At 40.6% G+C, this 27,410-nt stretch overlaps 2 protein-coding genes across 5 annotated transcripts in view; one reads left to right on the top strand and one right to left on the bottom strand.

The window, feature by feature from the left end:
- The first annotated feature begins 9,342 nt into the window (after window positions 1–9,342).
- Window positions 9,343–15,137, top strand: SPATA4 (spermatogenesis associated 4). The gene is made up of 6 exons (XM_068532111.1): window positions 9,343–9,689; window positions 10,861–10,990; window positions 11,380–11,498; window positions 11,604–11,824; window positions 13,565–13,681; window positions 14,885–15,137. Exons 1-6 carry the CDS (start codon window positions 9,472–9,474, stop codon window positions 14,998–15,000), a joined length of 921 nt encoding a protein of 306 aa, XP_068388212.1. The 5' UTR covers window positions 9,343–9,471; the 3' UTR covers window positions 15,001–15,137.
- A 3,906-nt stretch (window positions 15,138–19,043) lies between these two features.
- Window positions 19,044–27,410, bottom strand: part of WDR17 (WD repeat domain 17) — a 95,292-nt gene continuing 86,925 nt past the window's right edge. For all 4 annotated transcript variants that reach the window (XM_068532122.1, XM_068532121.1, XM_068532123.1 and 1 more), the window contains 6 exons: window positions 26,782–26,923; window positions 26,403–26,505; window positions 25,024–25,125; window positions 22,294–22,392; window positions 21,470–21,653; window positions 19,044–19,331 (listed from right to left, as the gene is read on the bottom strand). In XM_068532122.1, coding sequence (XP_068388223.1) covers window positions 19,212–19,331; window positions 21,470–21,653; window positions 22,294–22,392; window positions 25,024–25,125; window positions 26,403–26,505; window positions 26,782–26,923 — 750 coding nt within the window. In that variant the 3' untranslated portion in view covers window positions 19,044–19,211. The remainder of the gene's footprint in view (window positions 19,332–21,469; window positions 21,654–22,293; window positions 22,393–25,023; window positions 25,126–26,402; window positions 26,506–26,781; window positions 26,924–27,410) is intronic.

Raw genomic sequence — 27,410 nt, forward strand, 5'->3', positions numbered from 1 at the left:
TGTGCCTTCTTTGTAATTTAGACTATATTTGAGTTTATTATGGATTTAGAAATAAGATAATCAAGATACTTATAACACTGTGTAAAGTAGAAGAAAATATTTTGATGAGTTTTATATTATAAATTTATCAAATTTTGATAAAATATTTTGACCACTATTTTGATGACCCAGGGGCCTAGTAACTTAGTTCTTGGCTGACTTTCAGAGACCCATGGGAAATAAACTATTATTGTATGTAATCCCAAAGTTACTAAGATTGCATTTTTAAAAAATCATTTTAGATTTTCGAAAGTAGAAATAAGGCTGTAGCATGTTTGTTTTAAAAAGTGTCTTCTATGTGGGTAGAGACTTTTAACTTAGTCTGTTTTACAAAATATCTCAGTTTAATAAATTTGTAATATCCTCAGGAGAATATGCATTTAACTGTTTTTTTATTATAGAGTAACCCTATTAAGTATAATTACGTATTAAAACTGCTTTTGTAAAACAGTTTTCTACTAGCATTTTCCCTGAGCTAGAGGTCATCTTGGAGTATAAGAGCAATGCAAGGCATCCCTCTTAATTGATCTTGTGCCAATAAGAGAAGTAAATATCAAATATTAAAATAAAAATTGACACTTGAAAATTTTAGTATGCTGGTACCTTGTATCTTAGCTTGAGTACAATTGTCTTATCAAAGATGTGTTCTAATTTAAATATATCATATATTTGTTAATATATTAAAGTGGGATGTTTATCCCTGGAATAAAGCACTTTTTTTTCTCTTCTAATTAGTATTTGATTTTATAATGGAAGGCAATGGGAGAATATGATTCAATTGCCCTAGTTTTGTTTACCACTGGTTTTCAAATCACTGTATCACGGGCAGTGAGAGTAGGATAGTGCAGATTGAAAATTTTACCTTGAAGGTCCTCTAATCCAAATCTTATAATATATATGTCTGTAAAGGTCCAAGGATAACATTCCACAAAGACAAAGACAAAAAAAAAAAAAATACTACAGATCCTCCAATACTTAGTATGAGGTTACCTCCTGATCAACCCACCATAATTTGAAAATATCGTATGTTGAAAATGCATTTAATACACCTTCCCCACGGAACATCAGAGCTCAGCCTGGCCCACTTTAAACGTGCTCAGATCATATATATTAGCCTACAGTTGAGCAAAATCATCTAATACAAAGCCTATTTGACAACACTGCATGGAATATCTCATGCAATTTATCGAATACTGAAAGTGAAAAGCACAGTGGTTGTCTGGGTCCAGAATGGTTGTAAGCATACACCAGTTGTTTCCCTCCGTGATCAGGGGGCTGGCCGCCTGGCCGCTAAAGCTACCCAGCATCAAGAGAAGATCAGACAGCACCTCCAAATTCAAAATTCGAATGCACATCGTTTTCACACGATGGTAAAGTCAAAAAATCGTTAGGTCGAGGACCGCCTGTATTTGATACGAGATTAAAGAAATATAGTGAAATAAATACTGGAGTAAAGCACTGTTGAACACACTTATTTTGTAGGAAAACGTATTTAATTTCTATTATTGTTGTAACCACAGAGTATATTCGATGTTTCTGAGTCAGTAAATAGAAACACAGTGTAAAACGATGGCCTCTTCTGAAAAGGTCTAAATGTATCCATCGTGTTTCCCTGGATGGCCCTGAACCCAGATGACTGGTCCTCCATTTACAAACAACTTAAATCAGTATCCTCTCCCTTGGGTTATTCCCACTTTTTCACTCTAATTTCTCTACTTTCCTATTCTTTATAATTGGTTTATTTTAAGGTTTGCCCTCTCTCTTAAAAACCTTAATAATCATTCTCAGTCTTTTTCAGGAGGAAAATTTATTCAGAAAATTCAGGCCTTGCTACCTTTCCATCTGCTCTAGGATTTCAACAAAAAGGGGGTGCACTCCAGGGAATATAAACGACCTAAATACATAAAACAAAACATCTCCTGGAATTGCTATGCTAAATGGAAACATTCACTCTGTGTCATACAAGCACAACTGATTAGGTCCGGTTGCTAGAAATAGGAGATTTTAGTGTTTCTGAGCTCAAACACGAACAGATCATGCTGGTGAATCATCCGCCAGACAATGAAGGCTCCCAAAGGCTCAAGGAAGGAAAGGCTGGGGTTCTGGGGGGCATAGGATCCGCTGGATGCAAGGGAGGAGAAGTGGTGAGTCAGGAAGCTCTGTCAGGACAGCTCCCGTCAGGGGAAGAATGTTTCCCTTCCGCAGGGCTCTGCAAAACCCTCCCACGTGAGGAGTGTAGGCAGAGAACTTATGAAACGTGAGGAAGGAAGAACAGGGTTACTTCCCTGCAGGAACAGCTGGGCTGGAGTGCAGGATAGGCCCTCGAACTTCCTTTATCCTGGTGCCAGCCTCCTGCATTAGACCAAAGGGCTGGGGGGATATATGTATACGTATAGCTGATTCACTTTGTGATACAGCAGAAACTAACACACCATTGTAAAGCAATTATACTCCAATAAAGATGTGAAAAAGAAAACAACAACATCAACAAAGGGATAAAGATGTGGAGAAAAGCCTGTTTCTGATCTTCCCTTACCATAGACAAGATGGAATTAACACGCTACACCAGACTTTCAAAAAAGAAAAGTTTGGGGTTTTGTGGGGTTTTTTTTTTGCAGGGTAGAAGCGTGTCGTGGACATGGAAGGAACCATGACTCCATCTCTCCGTGTATTATTCTTGTGCCCAAGGCAGGATCCTTAGCTTGCCCCTTCCTCAAAATGGACAAGCTAGCATTTTGGACCTGATGTCATCTCGCAGGCCCTGAACTTCGGGGGACCCAGGGGTATTGAGAGTGAAGGCTGGCACCTCAGCAGTTGCGTCTGGGGCCAGGACTCAGTCTTTCTACAGCTGGCCCTCTTGTTCCCTCCTCCCACCCTTGTCGTTACAAGGAGGAGGGGCTGGGTCGCCGCTGGTCCCCTTTCCCAGAGGGCAGTGACTGACCCACCTCGAGCATGGGGAAGGGCCTCGGCCCTGGATGTGCCCTGCCCAGGCCCCGCACTGCCTGGAACTGAGCGGATGCTTCATTCTAGCCCCCGGGGCTCAGTATTAGGAAGCCCCTGACCACAGACAGAAGCCACGTTCTCCCATAACAACTTGGTCAGTAATGGGCTTGATTTTTCCCAACTGCCTCAGTCTTTCGTCTGATTTCAGAATCGCTTGAGACTTCAGGAGGAAGGGTGTTTTGGATCCCCTTTATAGATCAATGCAGTAGCTCACTCCTATGCCCTAGGCCCACACACCAGCCGCGGAGCTGACACATCTTACTGTCTACTTTCTCTTGCTGCAGCAGCGTTTAGAACAGCGCATAGCAAATCTGCAAAAACACGTGCACGACCTAACTTCTGTCGCTTCTTGCAGTTCCCACCCTCATGAACACATATGCTGCCCTCCTCTTCCATCTCTCTGGGCACACGTGTGTACAGAGCCAAGTTCAACGCCGCTCGCCCCCAGCCTCTGTCCTCAGGCCCGGGAGGCTGTTCCCTTTCACTCACTGTGTTATCTTCACAGGCTTTCAAGAGCCCTCACTCTCTATACCCACAGCAGCGGACTTGCCTGAGCATCTATGCCTCTGCCTCCGCACTACAGTTTGGCAGGTTTGCAATCAGCCAGAACAGGGTCTGACAGCCTCTACCACAGGGACGTTTGGGATCAGGTAATCCTTGTCTTGAAGGGCCGTCTCATGCCTCGTAGGAGGCTTCCCAGCATCTCTGGCCTCGACCCACTCAACCCCTGCCTGCGTGGGCCCCAAATGTGTCCAGACGTCACCAAGTGTCCCTCTGAGAACCAGTGACGTAGAGTAATCCCTCAGGGGCCTCACCGAGCAGATGTAATTCCTCTCGCGGACAAACGCCTGCAGACACGTGTGAGGAGGGTGTGGGGTGCTGAGTGTTTGGATTTGCAGCGTCAGCGTCACAGCAGAACAGGGACAGCTCTATGGGCCGAGGACCCAAGGACAGAGCCTTCTAAGTGGGTGGCCTCAGGCCGCTGCAGAGTCCGCAGGCCTCTGAAGCCAGCAGCCCTGCCCTGGAGTCTGGCAGGACTTAACATTCAAAACTGCCCTGGTGTGGGGGCACCCCGTCAGTGTGAGGGGCAGACGCCCTTCTAAGTTCTCTCCACTGCCCAGAGGGTAAGTTAAACGCACACACACACTTCTACACTTCCCAAGGACAAATGTTAATTCTCAGGGACAGGACAATTCAAACACATAAGGGGGAAAAAGAAGTATTTTCCTAACTATCTCACATTTTTGAGGCATCCCTCTCAAAGCAAAGTCAGCATTTTACATTGTTATGTTTCAAATTATTAGGAAGCTCCGTATCTATCATGTACCTGAAGGCATAAGGCCTGAGGTACAAAATGACTCTTTGAAAGGAAGGACTCAATTTAATTCTCAGCCAAATGGTCTCAGTCTGCGGGAATGGAAGACAGTAATTTTGGACTTTGTTCTGTTCTCCTTAGGAAAAAAAAAAAAAGGAAGGTATTAAAAGGAACCTCACGAGCTTTCTTCTTGATTTGTGTATGCAGAGGAAAGTTACATGGTCACCACAGCCATATATGCTAGTTTTAGTAACACTGAGTTGAGCTCTGCTCAGAGCCCTACACTCAGAGGGCCCCATGCTTGGTTTAATGGTGGTCTTGAAATGCTTAATTTTTGAACAATGGGTCCATTTTTATCTTGCACTGTGCCCTGAAAATTACGTACCTGTTCCGATTCTGCTGTGACACTCTGAATGCACCAGTGAGAAACACCCATCTGGAGGGGATTCTCCCTCTTTGGGTAAGTCACATGGAGCTTTCCCAGGTAATTCCTTTGCCCCATTAAAAGAAGTAGAGGGAGAACTTGAGGTCTCTTTTCAAATACCACCTCAATATGGACATAGTCTAAGTAGAAGGACATGGCTCAGTAGGGGGACTGAGTGAACGTTCTGCGTGATTCCAGAAGCAGGGAGACCTCCCCACCTCCCCGTGGGCAGAAGCAGGCGGGGGCAGGTCACGTCCGGAGCCGCACGGATGTCCCTGGTTGAGCAGAACACAGTAGGCGCTCACCGTCTGCACACCCCCAACTCCAACGCGGAAGAGAGGTGTGGTGTTGAGAAATCAGGACCGAAGCCACAGTTTGAAAATGCCCCTAGACCAAGTACCCTTCGCCACTTAACTAAAACTTGAACTCTCCAGACTTGCCCAAACGCTGATGCTGACCTTAAATAAACTTTAAGCTTTCTCCCTGTCGGTGTGACCTTACAGCTTCCTAGCTAGTTCGCTACCGGTGAGTGAGCTTATACAATGAAAAGGAGTGTAAGTGTCCAGTAACCCATCACAATAGAAAAGAGTGCACAGTCGCCCCTTAGTATCTGTGGCGGATCTGGTTCCAGTCTCCCTGGAATGCCTGAGGATGCCAAAATCCCGGGATGCTCGAGTTCCTTATAAAAAATGGCGTGGTATTTGCTTATAACCTATGGACACCCTACTGTATACTTTAACTCATCTCTAGATTACTTATAATTCCTAATACCACGTAAATGCTACGGAAACAGGTGCTGGCAGGAGGTAAATTCAAGTTTTGCCTTTTGGAACTTTCTGGAATTATCTTTTCTAATATTTTCTATCTGAGATAGGCTAAATCCACAGATGTGGAACCCACGGGTCCAGAGGGCTGAATGTACTCACACATCTACACTTTATAAACTGCGCTGTAATTGCCAAAAGCCAGCTTCCAGGCACTTTCTGTTGGAAGTCTCCCTGCCTGACATTTGCTTCTCAATCAACAAAATACTCATATCAAGTAAAGGTCTTCTGAATTTTCTTCTGTTGACATAGGCCAACAACAGTTGCTGACTGCAAGGGCTGTTTGGCTTGCACGAATGTTGGCTGGGTCTTAGAGGATGACTGTGGATTAGTGAACTTCATCAGGAGGTAACTTCAGTTATAGCTGCTTTTCCACTTGAGGTATTGTAACTGAAAGCGGGGTCCGGCTGCTCGCTGCTCCAAAGCCAGTTAAGAGGCCAGGCTGGTGGAAAGGAAAGTTTGCTTTATTTTGGATGCCGGTAACCAGGGCGGGGAGGGGAGGGCGGACTTGTGTCCAAAGGCCGGCTCACCCCAGTGGCAACCACCGGGCAAGAGCTTTTATGGACAGAGAGAGGGGGCCACCTGCAGAAACAGCACAGGCAGCTCTGACGGTCATCTTGAAACTGGTCATCTGGATTGTTTTAAGTACAGTTAATCTTCAGTTCCAGGGTCGGTTTGTTTCCATTTCTTGAGGCCAGTTCTCGGAATTGCGGCAGCTTATGTCATGGCTACAGCCTGGTCATCAAGTAGTTAACTTCTTCCACCTGGTATGGGTTTCCGTATCTGTAAGACAGCTCACAGGACGTGGCTCAGAATATGATCTATAGCACTTGGGAAGGAACTAAAGGTCCTTCATTATGCTTAATGACTAAACTAGTATTATTTGGTCTCCTTTGACTGTTTGCCTTTGTTTCTGCATTTTCTCACTTCTCTGATTAAACTTATTCTTTGGATAAAGTTTTTCCACAGGCAGAGGACATAGGGGACAAGGCCCACAGGGTCCTGCTCTGTTTCAGTACCTTTACTGGAATAAATTGCCACAGTCCCTAGCAACTGTTATGCTGCTATTGGTCTGCAAAGTACTTTTTCTCCTCTCTAACAGCCTGCAAGAACCACAAAAAGCCGCTTGCTTTGTTCGAGCAGGACAAGTAGTGCGCGTTCATCATCCTGCCGCAGGTCAGATCAATTTTCTGGCTCTCTGCCACAAGATCAGCAGAGGCTTTTGAGTGTCGTATCGTCCCACAGAATATCCGGCTGGTCCACTCTATTCGTGATACCGTGGATCCAATGAACGGGAGTAGCAGGTCCTTTAGCTGCCCTGGTAACATGTAGATAAGCTACTCCGAGTATGAAGCAATGTATGATTCAGCAGGAAAACAAAGTAACTCCACGAACTCAACAAGAATTTAATATAAAGAAACGGTCAAACGGAACTAAAATGAGACCTTCAAACGAACAGAGATAGACCCCTAGTGCTGGAGAGCAAAGGCAAGGAACAGGGGTTCTGAGAGTCTAGAACTTGAAGGGAAAGCCCCACAGACTGGCCTTTGAAGGGGCGGCGTATACAGCAGGTGCTAATGCTTGAGGAGCTCAGAGGAGCGGTCCTAGAGTAGAATCTGGGGCTTGGAGTTCTGAGCGCTTCTCAGTGGTCGCTGAAACCTCTGAGGGAGTACGAGGAAAGCTGCTCCGGGAATGCAAAACAAACAAACAAACAAACAAACAAACAAACAAACCAAAAAAACCCAACCTGGACGCTGGCACCAACTGCCCCTGCCCGGTGGAGCTTTGTTGCCATGGTGACCTTCATCCAAACAGCCCTTCTCTTTTCCTCTGGCCTCCTGGTCGCTCTCTAGTTCCCCCTAGTGGCAGGATTTAATACAACTCAGCAAAGGAGAAACCACAGTGCCGAGTTCCAACTCCATGGGGCAGAACCAAGACGGGTGTATTTGAAACAGAGACCTATTTGCTTCACAATTGGCACATTTGCTACAGGAAAAAATTCTAACTCCTTAGCAAGACTGTTCTCAGTCAAGCCCCAATCTATAGCCTTAACTTACCTCTCTAGCCATCACCACCGAAATCTTGGGGTAGCCCACATGCCAAAGCCTAAACACTTTCTCTGACCTTAATGGGTTATTTGTTATTCCTTAAAACTCATAAAAAACTCTCATATCATAGATCATGTCTGCCTCTGCTCACACTAGTCACTCTGTGTGGAACTGTCCCCTCCCCTCTTCATTCCACAGATTTCCACGATCGTCTTAGAAATATCATTTAAACTTACTGAGCCCTATGTGTGTACACTGTTCCAGGCTCTTCACTCATTTAACTTGTTAATTTAATCCTTCAACACAACCCTGTGAGGTATATCCTATTTATTTCCATCTTTTACAAGTAAAAGTGGTTAAATAACTTGCCCAAAGTCACATAACTAATAAAAAATAGACCTGGTGCTCCAAAGCCTCTGTCTTAACCAGTTCAAAATACTGCCTTATAAGATTCACATCAAAGGTCACCTCCTCTGAGAGGACTCCTACACTCCCTCAGGCCAAATTATTTGCTTCCTCCCTGATACTAATATATTTTTACCATGGCAGAGCTTTTCAGGGTGCATGATCTTTTTTCAGGTATTTATATCTCTGTACCTTCTATAAATAATCTAGTGCACAGCTGCCCAATAGATCTTCCTGCAGTGATACTGCGGTATCTGTGTTGTACAACGTGGTGGCCACAAGCCCCACGTGGCTACAGAGCAGTTGAAATGTAGCGAGTGTTACTCACTTTATTTTTTTGAAATTTATTTAAATTTAAATCGGAACAGCCACGTGGGGCTAGTGGCTACCATATTGAATAGTGAAGACCTAGTGCATAGCAAAGCACCGAAGGATAATTCCTCAAAACAAAAGTTCACCAAGTGAATGAATCATCCGTGAAAAACACATTGGGCAAAGAAAAAACACTTGTATAGCTCCGTTTTTGTTTTTCTTTTTCACCACATACAGACTCACACTGGTTTACTTGATTAATAAACGTGTCTATGAATAAACATTCAACCAAATATTATATAGCTCCACTCTCAAGATCTATCCCATATTTTATCTTGTGCAATAATGTGTATTACAAACCACCTTCTTTTTTTACTGAAGACTTTTTAAAGGATGTTAACAACTCTGTGTAAATATTTAATTTATAATTGTCTGTCCCTGCTCTGCAATCCTTTTTTTTCCCCCCTCCGTACTGTTCACTGATAAATCCCAAGTGACTATCTCAGGGCCTAGTAGGGACTCAATAAATATTTTTCGAATGAATGAATGAATCATGCCTACTGGGGCCTCTTGGTGAAGTGTGAAAATCGAATTTACAAATCGCTTTCAAATATGTAATTTTTATGAACACAGTGTAATAATTAAGGAAATAAGTACGTTAAATTTTGTAGCCATTGAGCATCTATTCATTTTAATTCTGAAGATTTTTTTTCATTGGCATTTTGGAACAAAACCCTATCGTTTCCAATTTCCAAACAAAAACTGTCTTTGTCCTCTGAAAGGTCCTCACAACCTCCTCCAGATGCTTGACTGAAACTAGGCCTTCGACGGGGCAGAAACCACGATATTCAAAATGTTAGTTTCTAAGGGCGGGCTCTAAATCGGTTATTCTTCAGGCCAATTAAAACGGAGATCGAAAGCTCCGCCCAAGGCTTAAGCTCCCGGAACCGAGACGTCAGCGAGGCCAGGGAAGCGCGTCCGCCAACCCGGAGCCGCAGGACCCCAAACTGGAGGACCCGCGAGGCCCAGGGTGCCCGCGCCGAGGCCCCGCCCCCACCGAGGCCCCGCCCCCTGCGCTGCCATAGAAACCCAGAAAGCGCCATGGCTGCCGCCGGTCTGGCAGGAGAGCTTTTGACACTGCCGGCGGCAACCGTACCCAAGTCACCGTCACTTGCGCCACGTCCAGCCGCTCCCATGCGAGGGAGGCCTAAGAAGTGTCTGGTCTATCCGCATCCCCCGAAGAGCTCCCGCGTGTCTCCGTCGGTTCTGCGCTGGCTCCAGGGCCTGGATCTCAGCTTCTTCCCCAGAAACATCAGCAGGTGCTGGAGCAGGGCGGGCCCCCGCCGCCTGGCGGGAGCCTCGGTCGGAGCAGAGCAGCCCCGGGGTCCGCGCAGGGGCTTTCTCCTGGGATTGCCCCCGCCCACTCACCACCCACACACACACACACACACACACACACACACACACACACACACACACTGCTTGCTTTCTTAGGGAGCTGACCTAGCCTCGGTCGGAGCAGAGCAGCCCCGGGGTCCGCGCAGGGGCTTTCTCCTGGGATTGCCCCCGCCCACTCACCACACACACACACACACACACACACACACACACACACACACACACACACACACACACTGCTTGCTTTCTTAGGGAGCTGACCTAGCCTCGGTCGGAGCAGAGCAGCCCCGGGGTCCGCGCAGGGGCTTTCTCCTGGGATTGCCCCCGCCCACTCACCACACACACACACACACACACACACACACACACACACACACACACACACTGCTTGCTTTCTTAGGGAGCTGACCTAGCCTCGGTCGGAGCAGAGCAGCCCCGGGGTCCGCGCAGGGGCTTTCTCCTGGGATTGCCCCCGCCCACTCACCACACACACACACACACACACACACACACACACACACACACACACACTGCTTGCTTTCTTAGGGAGCTGACCTAAAAAAATAGGATGGAGCATTTCACTCAATCGGTCAGTCAATCAATCATTACATAGACTTAAGCTACTACAGACTGCTTTGGTGACTACAAAAAAAGTAAGAGTCCAGGCTCTTTCTTCAGAGACACTGGACATTAATACTAGTGGCAGTTAATATTTGCTCTGGGAGTGCAAACTAAATTCCATAAAAATACTGACTTTGTTGCAGGCAAGGAGTCTGGTTTACTAATTTCGGTATTCCTCGAGAAAGACACGCCTGAAATTTTCAGTGTGCGTAGGTATCACATGGGCATCTTGTTAAAATGCAGGTTCGATACAAATTAATAGTTTGGGGTTCATAAAAAGAACACCATGGCCTTTGGGGTGTGTCATCTTACCCAAAGGCTATTCCATAGCAGGTCCTCCTTGGAGCAATGGTCCAACAAAATTCTGTAAGTTGCTGTCAGTATAGGATATTAAATTGGTGTTAATGAACCGTAATCACAAACTGTGTAAGTAACTGCGTTTTATTTCATTTCCTTATTGTTATGGATCAGGGATTTTTCAAATGGCTTCCTGATAGCAGAAATATTCACTGTACACTACCCCCGGGACCTTAAATTGTCATCCTTTAAAAATGGGACTTCTTTAGAAGTCAAGTTGGATAACTGGACACAGTTGGAAAAGGTAAATTAACAATCAGTGACACTTTTAACTGTTGAAAAGTTTATGTTTGAAGAGGTGTATTCTTGAGGTCGTGGATTTCTCTGTATATGCGTGTGTGGCCGTGGCTTAGGACGCAATGCAGCTGGGTAGGCAGCTTGTTTCCTTGCATTGAAAAGAAGGTTATTAAAGTTTATGTCATGTGTCACCTGTGAAACTGAGCATACTCATTTCAAATTGGAGTGGGATATAATGGTTGATCTTCTTGCTGAGTAATAATAACTTTTAATAACTAACATGTTAAACCTCAAAATATTAGTTGAGGATTAAAGGGGGATTAAAGTGAATTCACAGTAATTGGAGATTTTTATAGAACTTCTTATGGTGAAAGTATTCTCTTTCTACTATTCCAGTTCCTGGCGAGAAAAAAACTTAGATTACCTAAAGAACTAATCCACGGAACAATTCACTGTAAAGCCGGAGTACCTGAAATACTGATACAGGAGGTGTACACCTTGTTAACACATCGAGAGTGAGTTATTTGGAATTTTCTAGTAATATAGTATGAAACTTTTGATAATATAAATCTTATTACTGAAATGGGGCTTGTCAACAATATTTATTTTTTTATTTCCAGAATTAAAAGTATCCAGGATGACCTTGTGAATTTCACAGACTACAGTTACCAGATGCAGTTGCCCCTGGTCTCCAGATCGACAGCTTCAAAGTCTATTAAAGATAACATTAGGTTATCAGAATTAATAGGCAATCCGAACAAGCTCAACAATGAACATAAAGTAGAGTTCCTCTTCCTTTTACAAATGTTGCAAAGAAAATTGAGCAGAAAACTGAATCCAAGTAAGTTTTCTTGGAAATGGTCAACTGGGTTCTTCCAAGCTTAACAAGGCTCTTCTTGAGCACAGATGAAAGAAAAGCCTGCCACTGTGCCCTGATTCATAGACTGTTGTAATTTCATCTACTGCGACTTTTATTGTCATTAATTCAGTCATACCTATTACCATATATGTATTCATATCTATCATATTATTTTGTGCTTTTAATTTGTTCTCTGTTTCTTGTTTTTGTCTTACCTATTTTTCTTCTTCTTTTGGACTGAACTTATATCCAAAGACTTTTTTCCTCCCTACGAATTTGGAAAATTATAAAATTTCTAGGGTAGCACTCTCTTTAGTGCTACCCTGGAAATTTTAACATGCATATTTATTATCTTAGTCTAAGAGTAGTATCTTTATTCTCTTCCTCAAACTGTAAGGACCTTACAACACTAGTACAACTGGCCACTCCCTACCAGCCCCCTCCCCACTTCAGTTCTTTTGCTGTTCAGCATTTTCGTTTTGTCAAGTTATTTTTTTAACACCGCAAAATCAGGTATCATTATTTTTTATACCGAATATTTGCTTACATTTAATCTATCTATTACTTCCATTCACTGGGTCCTTTTGTCGGAATTCCTGGAACGAAACACAACCACTCCATTTAGTCATCAGTTTAAATGTCCATCTTAGTGCAAAGCTAACCTGTATCTCTGCTGTCTTCTTTGGAACACATTTTCTCTTTAGCCATGGATACCTCAACACTTTCGATTCTTGAACAGAATTCTGTTATCACCAGTGTTGATTTTTGAGACTGCTGATTTTAAGCAGCCAAAGTAATTAATTGTGATAATCACAGTTCTGGGAATGTTACTGACCAGGGTGGTGTTTAAGCATAAACAGGGCATGGCTCATGAGTAGAAATGACCTTAGACGCGTCTTCCAGCCTCAGTGAGGGTGAGCTGCTGAGTAGGTGATCTTTAGAAGCACAGTGAAACTGATGCCCAAGTGCTGCAGTTGATAGAATTAGTTAATAAGAAATACGGGAAGCATGGAAAATAATTTTGTCACTATTTTTATAGTATAAAAATGTTTGCAAAATGAAATAGATACTGTATGGTTTCATTTATATGAAATATAAAAACATGTAAAGCTAACCTATGATGATAGAAGTCAAGGCAGAGTTTTAGTTTTAGGGTACTGTATGGGAGAGACAGGAAGGGATTTTGGGGTGCTAGCACTATACTATTTCTGGATCTGGGTGATGGCATCCCAGGTATGTATTCACTCCAAAAATTCATCAAACTGTAAACATACGATTTGTTCATTTTTCTGTGCATATATTACTATTGAATGAAAGCTTATTGGGACTTCCAGTGGTTAAGACTCCGTGCTTCCAATGCAGGGGACGTGGGTTCAATCCCTGGTGAGGGAACTAAGATCCCACATGCTGTGTGGCCAAAAAATTTTTTTTAAATAAAATAAAAAATAAATTGGCTGAATTTAAAAAAAAAAAAAAGCTTAACAAAAGACTAATAGGAACATAGGGATACTGTCTTTAAAGTAACTTTTTTAAAGCAACTATTTTGTGCATCAGAGATGTGAACCATGGTGGAGAGGGTTATTAACCTATGTAACCACACTGCTCTCAGGAATATGATACAACAGATGTCTAAATAATTTGCTTAATTTAAAATTGTGGTGTCATATTTTGACCATGGCCATAGCGAATTTTAAAGAAAGAATTTTTGTTTACATTTTATAGAATGGTTTGAGGTCAAACCAACAGTGGGAGAATCGACTTTCAGTCATGGTCCTGCCCAAGCCTCTGGGTGCAAATGTAATTCAGTCATTTCGAAGGAAAGAGTTGCTCCTGTGTGTTGTAAGTTTTTTAAAAAGTTTTTTCACTTGTTAAAAATGCTGTTTTTGTTTTATTTTGTTTGCTTAAAATTTCAAAATAGTTAAAATGTGGTCTAGGCATTCAGTCTAGAACGGTGCAGTAGGTTGATGTGTGTGCCTTTGGATAGGTGGCGGGAGCACGCTGTCCGCTAAGAACCAGTCACAACAGGGGAACATCCCAGGCCCGCGTTTCCCCGCCTGCTATTATAGGAGCCATTTCAGTTCCCATTTCAGCTTGAAAAAGTGCGTCTGAAACAGGGGAAGCTCGTTGGCAGAGCTCAAAACTCAATCCTCCAGCAGCTGGATGACGAACCAGTCCTAAGGCAGATACGGACAACCTGCACACCTAGACTTCCCCATCACTTGTTTTACAAGAAGCCACGAGTTTAAATCCTGTTAATTCAGAAAGCACTTAACACCACAGCAAACTGTAGCCAAACACGGGCCAAAGTCAGCCTCTGCCTGACTTTTTGGTATAGCCTGCAAGTTAAGAATGGTTTTTACATGTTTAAATGGTGGACAACATATACCAAAATTGCACATAATGGTACTGAAATCACAGGCTGTTCATCTGAAAAGCTTCTAATTATCAAATAGAGTGGCAAAAATTAATTGTAAGAAAGGTTGTTACCTTTTTTTTTTTTAACACTTAAGTTCCTCTCTTTGTTTACCTAAATCTAGCATCTAGCAAAATAATGCGTCAAGGGAATGTAGATTTCTTAGTTGTCATTGGCCCCTCATATTAGAACTGAGTCACCTAAAGAGTCTGAGTGGCCAGCTTGGATGCCTCAGCGCAGAATTCTAGAAACCGAATTATGAATTCTGTATATTTGCCAAATCTAAGCACTATTAAAATCACGGCACTGTTGCCTCACCTGCTTTCTGAAGCAACATCTAAAAATAGTTGAGTCATATTCAGTATCAGATGCTCCAAAATAAGCCCTGGGTATTTTTAGGCTCCGCCGATGACTTTTGGAGATGGTGGCATTCAGGTTCTGTATTTCCGACTACTATAATGCATGCTTTAAATATTCTGTTTACCAAGCACTTAGACTAACTTGTGCTCAGCCTGTTGCCAATCGTTCTGCATATGTCTGGTATGTTAGAAACACAGATGGTCGTATACATATTTAATAACCACAAATGGAGTTTAATTTTGTTTATTTAAATATTACACCAAATACAGGTAATGGTGGCAATCCACTTAAAGAAATTCACGTGAAGCAAGCTGGAAAACATTCTTTTGACTCTGTGAAACCTATCAGAAACATGGAAAAGGAACCCAGAAGAGCACCTGTCTAATGGGCTTTGAAGAAGCGATGCCACCACCTCTTGCCACTCTAAAGGGATACAATCACCTAGTCTTGGATATATTTCAATAATAAGTAAATTAAAGGGTGTCTTATCTATAGTTGGGCTGAAGAACGTATTTTTTAATTCAATTCAACAACCATTTATTCAACACCTGCACCTAGTAGTGTTGAAAATACAAAATCAGTTTAATTAGTATAGAATGAACAAAAATAATTTTAAAGGTACAGTTAAACATAATTCACCATGACGAGTAAGAATTCTTTCTCATAAATTTTGTAGGAATGGCGAATCTACTTTGTAATATGTTTTCCTCACTAGAAAGAAAAGAGCCATGCTACTAATAATATGCCTGATATTATTTATTTACACGTCATGTTCATCAACAAAATTTATTCTGAATGATTATTGCTATTATACATAGGCCCATAGACAATCTTGCCCACTTCCATAAATAACTTTACTTAAGCCATTAAAAAAAAATAGTCATCTTTCCTGTTGATACTGAGTTGTGGGGAAGGAAAATCATGTTTTACTTGGAATTTCATTCTGGTGTTTAGCAAACAATTTAGTTTGATTAAAAAAAATGCCTCCTGCTTGCTGCCATGCCCCATATTTTTACTGAAGGGAAACAAAAGCAGTGATATCCTGAAAGACTGATGATATTTCATATATTCTCGGTAATTTAAAATTCATATTTGGAAAATTTTCTTCAAGTGGAATTTTTCATGCTTTTATGCTGTCTCATTAATAGTGTCATTTGACTTCCAAGATGAGTATTACTAATGCTGAATTCCATGATATGCTTGTCAATTTCCAACAAAACTCTATTCGTTTTTCTGCATTTTTGAAGGCTTAGAGAGTTTAATTAGAATTTCTACCTCCAGAGACTTCCTTGTTTAATCTTACCTTTCTAGATAGGTAATAGTTAGTAAAAGAAATTAACGAGAGCCCTGATGAAATCGATGACTTCTTGGGAAAGGTTTAGAAAATTATGAGAATAATTTTTAAACCATAAAATGTAGTCCCTTAGGAAAGAATTTTAGAAACAAGTCTTCTGAAGCTCAGCTAGAGAAACGTCCAGAGAAAAGGATTAGATTTGGATAAACAGTCAAATAATAAGTTTCTTTATTCTCTTGACTCTGTGTTCAATCTCCTGAAAAAGCTAATCACTCATGGCCTGACCTTGGTTAAGTTCCCAAGACCCCTGTGGGACCTACGGAGAGTTTTGAAAATACAGGAGAGTCTGGAAGCTTCATTTCATAGTGACTAAGGAAGTGAAGGAAGCGGGGATATGGTGAAAGTAGGTAACGTCAAGAGCTTCTTAAGATGAGTTGTGTCAACAGAAGCCAACACTTCAGGCAAATCTAAGGAAGGTCATTTTCTTCACAAAGATCTTTGACAGAAGGAAGCAGTGAACTATTCTAGGAGCTACAGCAGCCCCTATAGGAACAGAACCTTTCAATCAATTGGCAGAATGCTTATCACGGGAATGGAAGCCTCTGTGATATGCTGTTTGTATTAATTAGTAAGCCTCTTTTTTCTCTCTTTTATACTAATTCTGGGGTTTATTGTAGTCAGTGTTTCTTACAAGTGGATAATCATCCTCGTGAACAGTCCAATCACATGATTTTTCTAGGTTTCTAAGCAGGGTAATAAACCAGATGGACAGCACAGCCCTTCATACCTCTGATGACTTTAACCCAGAATTTAGCGAGAGATGGTGTCCTCTCTATGGTGGTTCTAGGGACAAGACTAATGTTCATCTTAGCAGTTAACTGTGTCGTATCTGGCTTTAACTGCAGTATTTATTAAAATCATTGTCTAATGAGACTTCTTTCATAAAAGCATACTTAAACTTGCAAACTAATTTGTCCACATTATCAGTAATATGGACACCTTCAAATAAACACAAGTTCATGTTCTTTGTTTGGGTTTTCATGCATACTAAATATAACAATGAAATTTAACTTTATAAATTTTTAAAACTTTTGTTTTTCATATTAAGACACATACAGATCAACATAGTCAAATGACATTTTATGAAGAATTAATAGTCATAATATTAAGGTGTAGAACATTGTTGAAGTCAAGGAATAATAGAATTGCATTTGAATCAATCAAATTTAGGTTTTAGACAAATATTGGGTTATACCTCAATGGTCTTCATGTGATAAAGAGTTGTAAGATCTTTTTCATACTTTATACATTAAAATATTATTTCCTGCATTCATTAAAAATACAGAAGAATGTAACAATTGTTTATATATGTATAACTTAATATCTTTGAAGTATTTAAAGCACAAATTAGGGTTTTTAATCGATTTTAAAATAAAACAGAGAATGACAGTAGGATTTAGACTGCCACTTTTTAAGTGAGGAGATTTCAGTACATATATGCCAATTAATAATACCCCTCACTTAAAAAAAAAAAAATCTGAATTACACGTATCACTAAGGGTTAAAAAGTACTTCTCAGGTACGATTTACATTACCCATTGCATCTCTGAGTTGTATACATTCTCTTCTATAATATTAACTATTTTCTTTATAAAATGGAATTTAAGGGTAAAATGCTTTTTTTGTGGAGTTAGAAGTAGGTCAGTGTGATAGACAGGTACATAATATATATTGTTTTCTGTTTTAAGAGGCTTAAGAAAAATTTTAAAGTATTTTAAATGCAACAAGTTTAAAGATAATAAAAACCACCATTATTCTAGTTATATGAGCTCACTCCCTAATTAGACAAAACATCTGTATTATAAATCTTGTAAAACAGCTTGAGTATCAAAGTACTATTCTTCCTAGTGTGCATTCATTTCATAAATTTCGAAGTCAGAATTCTAGTACAATTGAAATACTTGTCGTCACGCCTCAGGCTTTTAAAAAACATCGACAGATGTACTATTTTAACAAATATTTTTAAAACTTGAATTTACATAATATATCCCAAATTTCGACTAATATCCTATTTACGTACAGAAATTTATTTGAAACTAATTTTCATCAAATAAATTGTTTATTATAACTATATTATAATGTAACTTGATTAGAGATTATGTAAATATTAAATACATTAATCAAAATTAATATTCATAAATACCAAATATCTTTTAAAATAGTGAACTATCATCAAATACAAATTTTCACATAAATTTCACTGCATTTTGTGTTTTTCACCTCCAATTTTTTTCATGCTTTTATAGCCTATTCCTTTATAATTAGACATTTGAGTTTCAGCTACAGAACTTCGGAATGTTTTCTCTTAAAAAAAAATAAAACTCAAAAGTCCTTTGCGGGGCTTCCCTGGTGGCGCAGTGGTTGAGAATCTGCCTGCCAATGCAGGGCACACGGGTTCGAGCCCTGGTCTGGGAAGATCCCACATGCCACGGAGCAACTGGGTCCGTGAGCCACAATTACTGAGCCTGCGCGTCTGGAGCCTGTGCTCCGCAACGGGAGAGGCCACGATAGTGAGAGGCCCGCGCACAGCGATGAAGAGTGGCCCCCACTTGCCGCAACTAGAGAAAGCCCTCGCACAGAAACGAAGACTCAACACAGTCATAAATAAATAAATAAATAAATAAATAAATAAATAAAAGAACATGAATTTCTTTAAAAAAAAAAAAAGATAAAGGAAATCCACCTTCTTTAAAAAAAAAAAAAAAAGTCCTTTGCGTACCCATTTATTGATATATATTAAACTTATAACTGAAAACTTCGATTAAATATGAGCTAAAACTAGTGGTCTACTGTACATTTTATAGAGGACAATACCAGCATTTGTTAACTTGAAGATCAGTTGTACACACCTGACATTTCGATACTTCAAGATATTCAGTCACCCAAATACTCTAAGCGCCTGCTGCACGTCAAGCACTATTCTAGGTGTTGCACTATTTTATAAGTTTCAACAATAGAATATTTGGTACCTTTTGTGCTTTGTGAAAAGTTTATATGCTCTTTTAGATTTGTCAGTCCTTTATAATTTAAATATTACCTTTCTCCCAAATAAGGAGACACCTGTTTTTCCTTGAAATTATATAAATATTTTATTTGTTGAAGTTAACGAATAAAATCAACTGTGAGTCCCCACTTCCCACCTCCTCTTCCAGACCTTTGGCTCTTGGACAACAAAGGCTAAAGGTAATACTAACCGGAAAAAGGTCTTTAAAAAAACAATTAAGTGTGAGAAAAACCTTCTGTCAAAATGGGTTGAGCCGTATTCCAGTCCCCAAAGGGGAGAATGGGTTCACCTTTGCCCACATCAGAGCATCATTCAAGGAGATCGTGGATTTCCCATCTTCAAGGAAAAATACAGGGCCCTGCACAGTGAGAGTTAAGGGAAGAGAAGATGAGATTATGAATTTGCAATATGTTTTTAAACTTCCAGAAACAGACTCACGCTAATAAAAAACCACTGGTGATATTTAAGCAACACTGATAGGAAATTTAAAAATAAGGGAAAAATGAGATTCTTTGAATTGCCACCAAATAGAGAAACATTTTAAACTATCTTAACATTATGCCCTGATGTCTTTCAAAATAGAATTTAGTTTTATAATTTGAATTCTTTAATTACAATGGCGCTGTCAGTGGCAATAGGTATTGCTAACCTAATAATTACTACAAAGTTAACATTTATAAAGGCATATATGCCTAATAATAGACTTTAATATACTTCACTCTTTTAATCATACAGCCTACATCAATACAGCTGGGTAAATTATTTCAGCCAGAAATTCAACCTGCTCTCCAGAAGATGAAAAATACACTGCTATATATGTGTATATATAATTTAAAGTCCTGTCAACCCTGTGATTTACTAGCATATCTACAATTTAGTTATCTCAGCTATTTTGTATGTCGAGGGTAGTTCTGAAGAACTAAATCCAAAAAAAACTTTCAATGTGTATCTCCCAGCTCTTAGAAGGAAAAGCATGATTTTACAAACACAAAATGGAATAAAAACTTACTTTCTTCATTACTTTCTAAAGTTATCAGGTGTTTTATCATGATTTCAAATGATAACAGCTTGTTGTTAGTAAATTATTTCTAGATAATAGAAAATCCATTACACCAAGCAGGCAGCTTCCTATTTACAGGTACTTGAAATTTTAGTTTTAAGCAGAACACACTGATTTTCTGCAGGAACAGAAATATCCTAGGAGGGTAGCCCCCCCTCTGAATCAGTCATTTGCGCCCTAGTGTATGTAAGATAATGAGTAGATCCTTTCCTAATGTGTGTGTGAGTGCAGAGAGGTTAGCCTGTGGAGGTCATCCGTGTGTCTCAGATGGAGAAAAAGTCCTGAAGAGGAGAAACAGGAAAGTGTCGAGCTCTAGAAGTACATGCAAGGCGGTGAGTGGCACTGAAAATGTATTCTGAAAACTGCATAATGGTTTTTGCTCTTAATCATAAGTTCTTGAATTTACTGCTTTGGTTCTTTATCTCTGAACATAAGTGGGTAAGCACGTATACAACTATGTGTTCTGTCTCTGGTTTGGAATATATTGCTGTGTTCTGAAGACTTAGTTTGTTTCCGGCGTCAAGTCAAGCTATAGTTAGAGTTTACATTAGCAGCAAGATATTTAATTGGAGTGATTATCCCCCCACGTACCTTTCTCCATTGACCTGGCATGTCAGTGTTAGAAATGTAATTAGCTACGTTACATCAGAAATACAAGAATCCACTTAGTAAAATGTGAATGTGCCCAAGAGGTGGCATTCTTTTAGTCCCACCTGGTCTCCATTAGCATTTCATGAGGATTCAGCTTTGTTCACTTCCTGGGGACACCTACAACCGGTCCTGGCTCTGGGATGATGAAGACTCCTCTATTTTCTGGAGATAATGGCACCCCTGGGTCACACTGGGAGGCTCTGGCATCGATCACCATCATTACTTTGATGGGGCATGAGGGACCATTCCTTGGGAATTAGCCATCCCTCATGATTGATCCCCGTAATTTTTAATTGCTGAAAAGTTCAGTAAGTCAGTGTAAGAATATGCATAATATATCAATGATATATTATACATCTAACAGTTTTTAATTGCTTTCTTTGTGTTTATAAAATACAAATGGAGACTATAAAGTTAAATTTAATCTACTGAGATATAATAATTTGTAACTGTATTGATTGTTGCTTTGTCTTTCTTATTTAATTTCCCTAAGGATATGATCTATATGTCTTTTAAAACATTTGTTACTAAGTATATCTATTATATGAATTGCTTTTATGATAACAGTACAATGACTATGTCTCTGAATTTATTTCAAGGAGAGACAAAACATTTATACCAAATATGGAAGCATTAAGGGCAATATTTTCTCACTGGGCCTCAGGTCTCTTTATAGGTACCTACTTTTATTCAGGTTGTGCTTATTTTAAGATCACATTTCAAAAACTAATGAAACAAATAAAAAAGATGAGCGTGCACAATTTATGCCTGACATTACGCTGTACCTGGATTTTTAATCCTGTGAGACAAGAGATGTGAATATCAGAATGGCTGGGAAGGTTTGATCCGGTCACATAATCTGGTCCAATAATTCCCCTGAGTGGTTCTTCTTTTAGTCTCTTCAGTAAAGTTGCATAAACCGCTCTTTGTGAATCAGAAGGGGGTGTATATGGCGATTCTTCTGATGATCTATATTTTCAACAGATATTCCATTTTTAGTTTTATAGAATCACAGGGTTGTTAAGGTTTAGATTAAAAAACAGTCCCTGATGGGGCTTCCCTGGTGGCGCAGTGGTTGAGAATCCGCCTGCCAATTCAGGGGACACGGGTTCGAGCCCTGGTCCGGGAAGATCCCACATGCCGCGGAGCAACTGGGCCCGTGAGCCACAACTACTGAGCCTGCGCGTCTGGAGCCTGTGCTCCGCAACAAGAGAGGCCGCGATGGTGAGAGGCCCGCGCACCGCGATGAAGAGTGGCCCCCGCTCTCCGCAACTGGAGAAAGCCCTCGCACAGAAACGAAGACCCAACACAGCCATAAATAAATAAATTAAAAAAAAAAAAAAGGGGTGGGGTAAAAAGCAGTCCCTGATGATTATTTAGTTCTCCTTTATAAAACATGGCAAATCAACTTTAGACTCAATTTACAGTAAAATGAAGGACTTAAAAAGGCAGGAAAGAGCGTTGTAAATTATTACTGAATATATGCTAAACAGCCCAAGATTCATTATCCTGCCAAGATAAATAATGAGACAACCAAATTTTCAATCAGTTTGTCTGTAATATTAAGTGATACCTTCTGTATCCCAATTTTTATATCAGATTCACTCACCGGTTGATGGATTGTGTGCAAGCTCTCCATGCATCCAATTCCTCAGAAAGGTGTTCAATCTTTATAGGCACTGACACCTTCCGACGTTTCAATAGCTGACTGAAACATGTGAAAAAGAAATTAACATCTGCCATCCAAGACAAAGATAGCAAAAGAGCAAATGAACTTTAAATAACTGCCATTTCAGATTTAACAACTCTTGTTCACAAATCTATGTGTATATGTAAATATATACATGTAGGGGGGTGTGTGTGTGTGTGTGTGTGCAAGTCCCTGGCAGGTCAAAAATATTCAATAAATATTGGTTGGATGACAGGCCGAGTATTGCTGAGTAACAGCCACGGCCAGCTACGGTGTGGTCCAGTGTGTCTCCGTATTAAAGATGACTCTTAGAAAGCAAGTGGAACAGTAAGAAAAGAATGCCAATTAGTGGAAAGCAATGGAAATGCTGATTTCAATTCTTTAAAGACGGGGATGTGTGAAAAAAAGCAGAGAGACAGTGACAGCAGTCATCCATCACATCTGTGTATAGAAAACCGGAAAACAGATACAATGTTGTGGTTAATTATGAGGCTGGAGATAAGGAATTACTAGTCCTAGTTTCCATAAGTTACAAACTCAGTATGTTTTTCAAGGAACTAGTTGGTTGAAATTTAAAAGTAAAAGCTGTTTAGGAGATAAAAAGAAAAAGAACATAAGACCTTACAGATGATATAAGACTAAAAGTAAGCATTTCTATAATTTATATCTTATGTTTAATTCTTGCTGGTTGTCATCATTCTGCTGGGACACGATCAGAATTGGTGAGAAAGAATATATAAATACCCTCCCCACACACACACGTACCCCTAACATTTCAGTAATATCATCTCAAATCAGTTGGTAGCTTGTTTTTTTTCAACCTCAAATTATTGACTTAAAATTTTTTTATTGATAACGTAGCCTGGCTCCAAAACAAATTCTTTAAATCATATGGTTTCCCTGTCTACAATTCTGCACTTGGTAGTACTTTGTCTGCCCAGTAGTTTTTGAGGATCTACTGTAGAGAGAGCATTGTTAAAGAGTGAGGAGAAAAGCCAAGGTAACTAGGCAGAGAGGGCACTGTGAAAATACCAGAGAAAAGCTTACATGTGTACGGGGAGTCACAAGTGTTTCAGTTTGGCTGGAGTAGAGAACATGTAGAAGGACACAGTGGGTGATAAGGACGGAATTTGACTTCTGTGGAATTTCGAAGTAAGACTAAGGATGTAAAATGTTATCTGTTCACTAGTGGGGAGTCTCACCATCAGGGAGGCTAATGCAACCGTTGTAGGGGTGACAGGAGGCGGGGGGGTAGGGTCACTAGAGGAAGGGCTACCACAGGGGACAGTTAGTGAAGACAGTAACTGTGGGTCCCAGAGAATGAGAAACGTGCGGGTGTGGGAATTTACTGCGTAATCGGATGTTGACGGTGAGGAAGAACACCTAATCCTGATTCTGGATGACAGAAGTATAATGACATCATCAGAAGAAAGAGCGAACCCAGGAGGAATAGATGTGAGAAGGAAGATGGCTTTAATTCTGAGCGCACTGAGGTCAGGGAGCTGCTGGGTGTCCAGCCAGGCGCTGTACCTGCGTACAGAAGGGTGAGTTGTCCGCACAGAGGTGAGAGGGTGGGTTCAGAGGGACAGAGTACAGGCAGGTCCTGGAGCTCGCGTTTCTCCCTCTGAACTAACACGTTTCTAACCCAGCCACGCTGTCTCAAGTCTCTCCTGCCTTAGGAATAAAATGCCTTCCTTGTATTGGTGATATTTTTTCAAGGGACCATTTTCTCTCTTTCATTACCAAAGTCATATAGACCTGAACACAGCTCATTAAATAATATTAATTCCATGTGATACATCCTACTGTTCTTACAATATATTTTCTAAATAGTGTTAAAAGTTGCTTTCGAATTGTGGTCATGCTGCCGGCGTAGATCTCTCCTTGAGAGCCCTGACAGCAGGAATCTCTGCTGCCCCCTGGTCAGGCCCACAGCTACACCAGACCTCTCCCCAGGGGCACTGGATTTTATTTTTGAGTATGGCAAGCTTTAAGCACAACGGCTGATGTTCAGCAAGCTGTTAGAAAACACAGGCGTTTGGCAGGTAGGTTATACGTGAATACAATATACTTCGCATTTTTCCACTGCAGAGATGGGAAAGCTAAAATACACAGTTTTTCATCTTCCTTTGAAAGTACGGTTACACAGTCCTGGCCAGGGGGTTGTAGGTGCACAGCCCTAAGGAAGACTTTCCTTCCTGAATCAAAGGGTCCTGCCCTCTGCGGTCTCCATCCTTTCACCCTTACCACTCCTTCTGCTTCGAATGTAGACCTAATACCCAGAGGGCTGGGAGCTACCTGGTAACCCTGGGTCACTCAGGCAAGAGGAAGGAAGCCAAGAATGTCGGAGCTGAAAGAAGGGAAGAATCCAGATCCTCGATGGAATCTGCCCGAGAATGCCTACCTCAAGTGTCTTGACATAAGACCAGGAAACCATAGTGTTTAAGCTAGAATTAGGATTTCTATTATTTACACCCCAGTTCACTGCTAATTCATATCGTTTACTGCTGCTTTATTATGAAGCACATGCTTAGTAAATAAATGGATGAGTGCAAGATGTATTTGTTGCTTCTATGATGCACTTAGACACTAACCGTCTCAGTGAAAGGCACTTCTCTAATTTCACAGTAGAAGAGAACCTGCTTTTACCTCGTGTACTCATAAAGTGCCGGGACGATGCTTTGGTACTGCCTTCTGATAGCCAGCAAAGCACCAACGTACCCACACAATATCAGCAATTCGTTTCGAGCTCTAAAAGAGAATATATTTATTTTTAAAGAGTCCATAACTTGAGGTACAGCACATTGCTCTCATATACAGTTATTGTACTTGTGTCTCTGTATTTTGACGGGTGACATTTATAGCAAAATATGCTTAGAAAATTTTCTAAACTTGAAGATGTTTTATTCATCAGTTAACTCCTGTTCAGACATGTACACAATAACATAAATTGTATTTTGAAATAAAAGTCTTTAAATAATATTTAACTCTGCCTTCTTGTTTTTCTCTCTTCCTTGTCTGTTCCTTCATGTAATTTCTCCCTGAGTAATGCACTGGGTCGGATTGACGGATTCCTGGCATACTGTGCAGACTGCAGGGAACGGCAGAGAACGCCTCCTGCACACCCAGCTGGGGAAGCTTGCCAAAGTTTCACAGGCTCTGCACCATCTTTTCCACATGGCAATGCAACAAAAACAGCCCAAAACCTCTAGTATAAATATATGTGGTCTCGGGATTTTAGTTACATGGATAACAATATCCTTAAATGATACTTGAATTCAAGGATAGTGTCTATTTTTTACTTTCTAGCACTTGCACTTCTTTCCCCAACCTAGTATGCTTTGCACACATGGAGATTTAAGAGATATGACCACTAGACAGACCACCGAGGACATGAGGTCCAAAACCATCCCAAAGCTCCGAATTGGTCCTATTTGAACCAGGTGTGTATGTGTGTGTCTGTGTGTACATACACATAACACACTAGGTATTAGGAAATGGGACCACTAAGATTTACCATTTGTTTCAAACTGACCTCTGTATTTTTACTTAAGGATAACACAAATTAAAATGTAATTTTTCTACACGTGCACCTATCTGTCCAAGATGATCTTATTTCCTGATCTGAACACCAAAAACAATACAGGCGGGATCTTCCCTGGTGGCGTAGTGGTTAAGAATTCGCCTGCCAATGCAGGGGACATGGGTTCGAGCCCTGGTCCGTGAAGATCCCACATGCCGCGGAGCAACTAAGCCCGTGCGCCACAACTGCTGAGCCCACGTGCCACAACTACTGAAGCCCGCGCGCCTAGAGCCCATGCTCCGCAACAAGAGGAGCCACCGCAATGAGAAGCCCGCGCACCGCAACGGAGAGTGGCCCCCGCTCGCCGCAACTAGAGAAAGCCCGCGCGCAGCAACGAAGACCCAATGCAGCCAAAAATAAATAAATTAATTAAAAAAAAAAACAATACAGCCATTCTGAAACATTACATAAGCTCAGTTACGCATTTTGGAGAAAAAGTACTCACTCAGTACATGTATGCAGGACTAATTTTTCAGTACGAACATAACTCAGTAGGTCAAGAACAGGGTAAATGGTATCCAAAGTCCAATTTGAACTACTGATATATTCTGGCAAAATAAAACCAAATAAAAGATTCTCTAAATAATAGGATTAAAACTTGTTCATCCAATTTTTAACTTATGTAATTGATTCTTTTCTGGTCAACGCTATCTGCTTCTTTATTTTCTAGATCACAATCAGGTCCCGATACCAAACACTCAGCAATCTCTTTCCTCTTTAAATTCAGGACGGCTAGTGCTTGGTTTTAAGCCTTTTTATCAATATGAAAGAAAATACCAAATAAAAGAGTAGATTTTAAATTATACTACCAACTGAACACGTACCTTTGATGAAGTCAATACCAATAGGAAGGGCTTTTTCAGGTTCTTGACTTAACAAGTAATACTTTATAGTTTCAAATATATTGCCATCAGCATGGGCTGTCTCAGCTAATTGCATACATTCTTCTACTGTGGGTAGCTTGCACTAGAAAATAATTGGTTTAATGACACTGTTACTAAAATTTATAGGGATAAAAGCAATAGTATTAAGTGCTAAATGTTTCCAATATGCCTCCTCATTAAAGTTGCTGAGAACAGTTGTAAATGAAATAATTTGTACCAAAAGCATACATTTATGGGAATATCTTTAAGATCTAATAACAATAAATAGGGTATTACCTAATGAGCCAGTAGTTTTAATCACACAAATACCTAATAAAAGAGGTGGAAGTAAATTGTCCTGATTGTGATACTAGAATTAGTACCTGCAAATGTAATTGAGCAGGAAATGCCGAAATGAGTTACTTTAGAACAAACACACCGACCAGTCTCAAAAACTACATTACATGTAGAAAACATAAAAGGTGCATGCTTACGTGTTCTCTACACAGTGATTTACTTTCACTTGGCCTTGAGACAAAGCAACTTTATTTTGAGCAGGACAAGCTCTCAACGTTTTCAGCGTTGACATT

Source organism: Eschrichtius robustus, chromosome 21 (genome assembly GCF_028021215.1).
Source record: "Eschrichtius robustus isolate mEscRob2 chromosome 21, mEscRob2.pri, whole genome shotgun sequence".
NCBI classification, from domain to species: Eukaryota; Metazoa; Chordata; class Mammalia; order Artiodactyla; family Eschrichtiidae; genus Eschrichtius; species Eschrichtius robustus.